The 767-nt window shown below is 43.3% G+C and overlaps 1 protein-coding gene across 2 annotated transcripts in view; it reads right to left on the minus strand.

The window, feature by feature from the left end:
- The window catches only part of LOC107563397 (myomegalin-like), a 70,035-nt gene that overhangs the window by 60,335 nt on the left and 8,933 nt on the right, over positions 1-767 (minus strand). Inside the window, exon 5 of one of the 2 annotated variants that reach the window (XM_016248265.1) lies at positions 268-344. The exons of the other annotated variant lie outside the window; for it this stretch is intronic. Within the exon in view, the coding sequence (XP_016103751.1) occupies positions 268-344 (77 nt within the window). The remainder of the gene's footprint in view (positions 1-267; positions 345-767) is intronic. 2 annotated transcript variants of the gene reach the window in all.

Here is a 767-nt window from a genome sequence, read left to right on the forward strand (position 1 = left end):
CACACACACACACACACACACACACACATTCTCTCTCACTCTCTCACACACACACTCTTTCTCTCTCTCACACACACACACACGTGTTTGTGCTGTGGCTCAGAATGGCTCATGTCTCTGTGTCTGTAAGCATGTTCATCTGTGGGCTGCTTTTAAACAGGAATGAGGATCGGATCATATAACCAGCTATTAAACCAGTCACACCCGCCTCTCTCTCTCTCCAGCACTCTAACTCATCACTGATAAGAGACAGACAGATGTACGTACAGTGCTTTATCCAGCAGTTGCTGTTTTTCCTGCAGCTCCTGTTTCAGACTCTCCACATCCACCTTCAGCTCGATGTTCTAGAACAAACCAAACATCTGTAAATGTGTCTGTTCACACGAGAGCAGAAGATGACCGTTCTTCATGTCAGCAGATAGATAGATAGACAGATCCTTTATTAATCCTTTATAGGAAATTAGATTGTTACAATAGCAGCTACCACACAGTTCTTACACAGACAACAACGGACTATCTGACTACATTCCTAGATCAAAAACGTTAGCTTAAAACATACTATACCTTATAATGATAGTACAGAGACAAATACACAAACAGAAAAAATACAGTTATTGTGCATTAAAGCGCCTGATGGCAGCAGAAACATCCTCACGTTACCCTTCAAATGCTACATGTGTGTGTTTGTGTGTGTGTGTGTGTGAGCATGAGAGCGTGTGCGAGCGTGTGTGGGTGTGTGTGTGAGTGTGTGAGTGTGTGTGTGTGTG

This window comes from Sinocyclocheilus grahami, unplaced genomic scaffold, assembly GCF_001515645.1.
Source record: "Sinocyclocheilus grahami isolate Dianchi unplaced genomic scaffold, SAMN03320097.WGS_v1.1 scaffold872.1, whole genome shotgun sequence".
Lineage (NCBI taxonomy): Eukaryota > Metazoa > Chordata > Actinopteri > Cypriniformes > Cyprinidae > Sinocyclocheilus > Sinocyclocheilus grahami.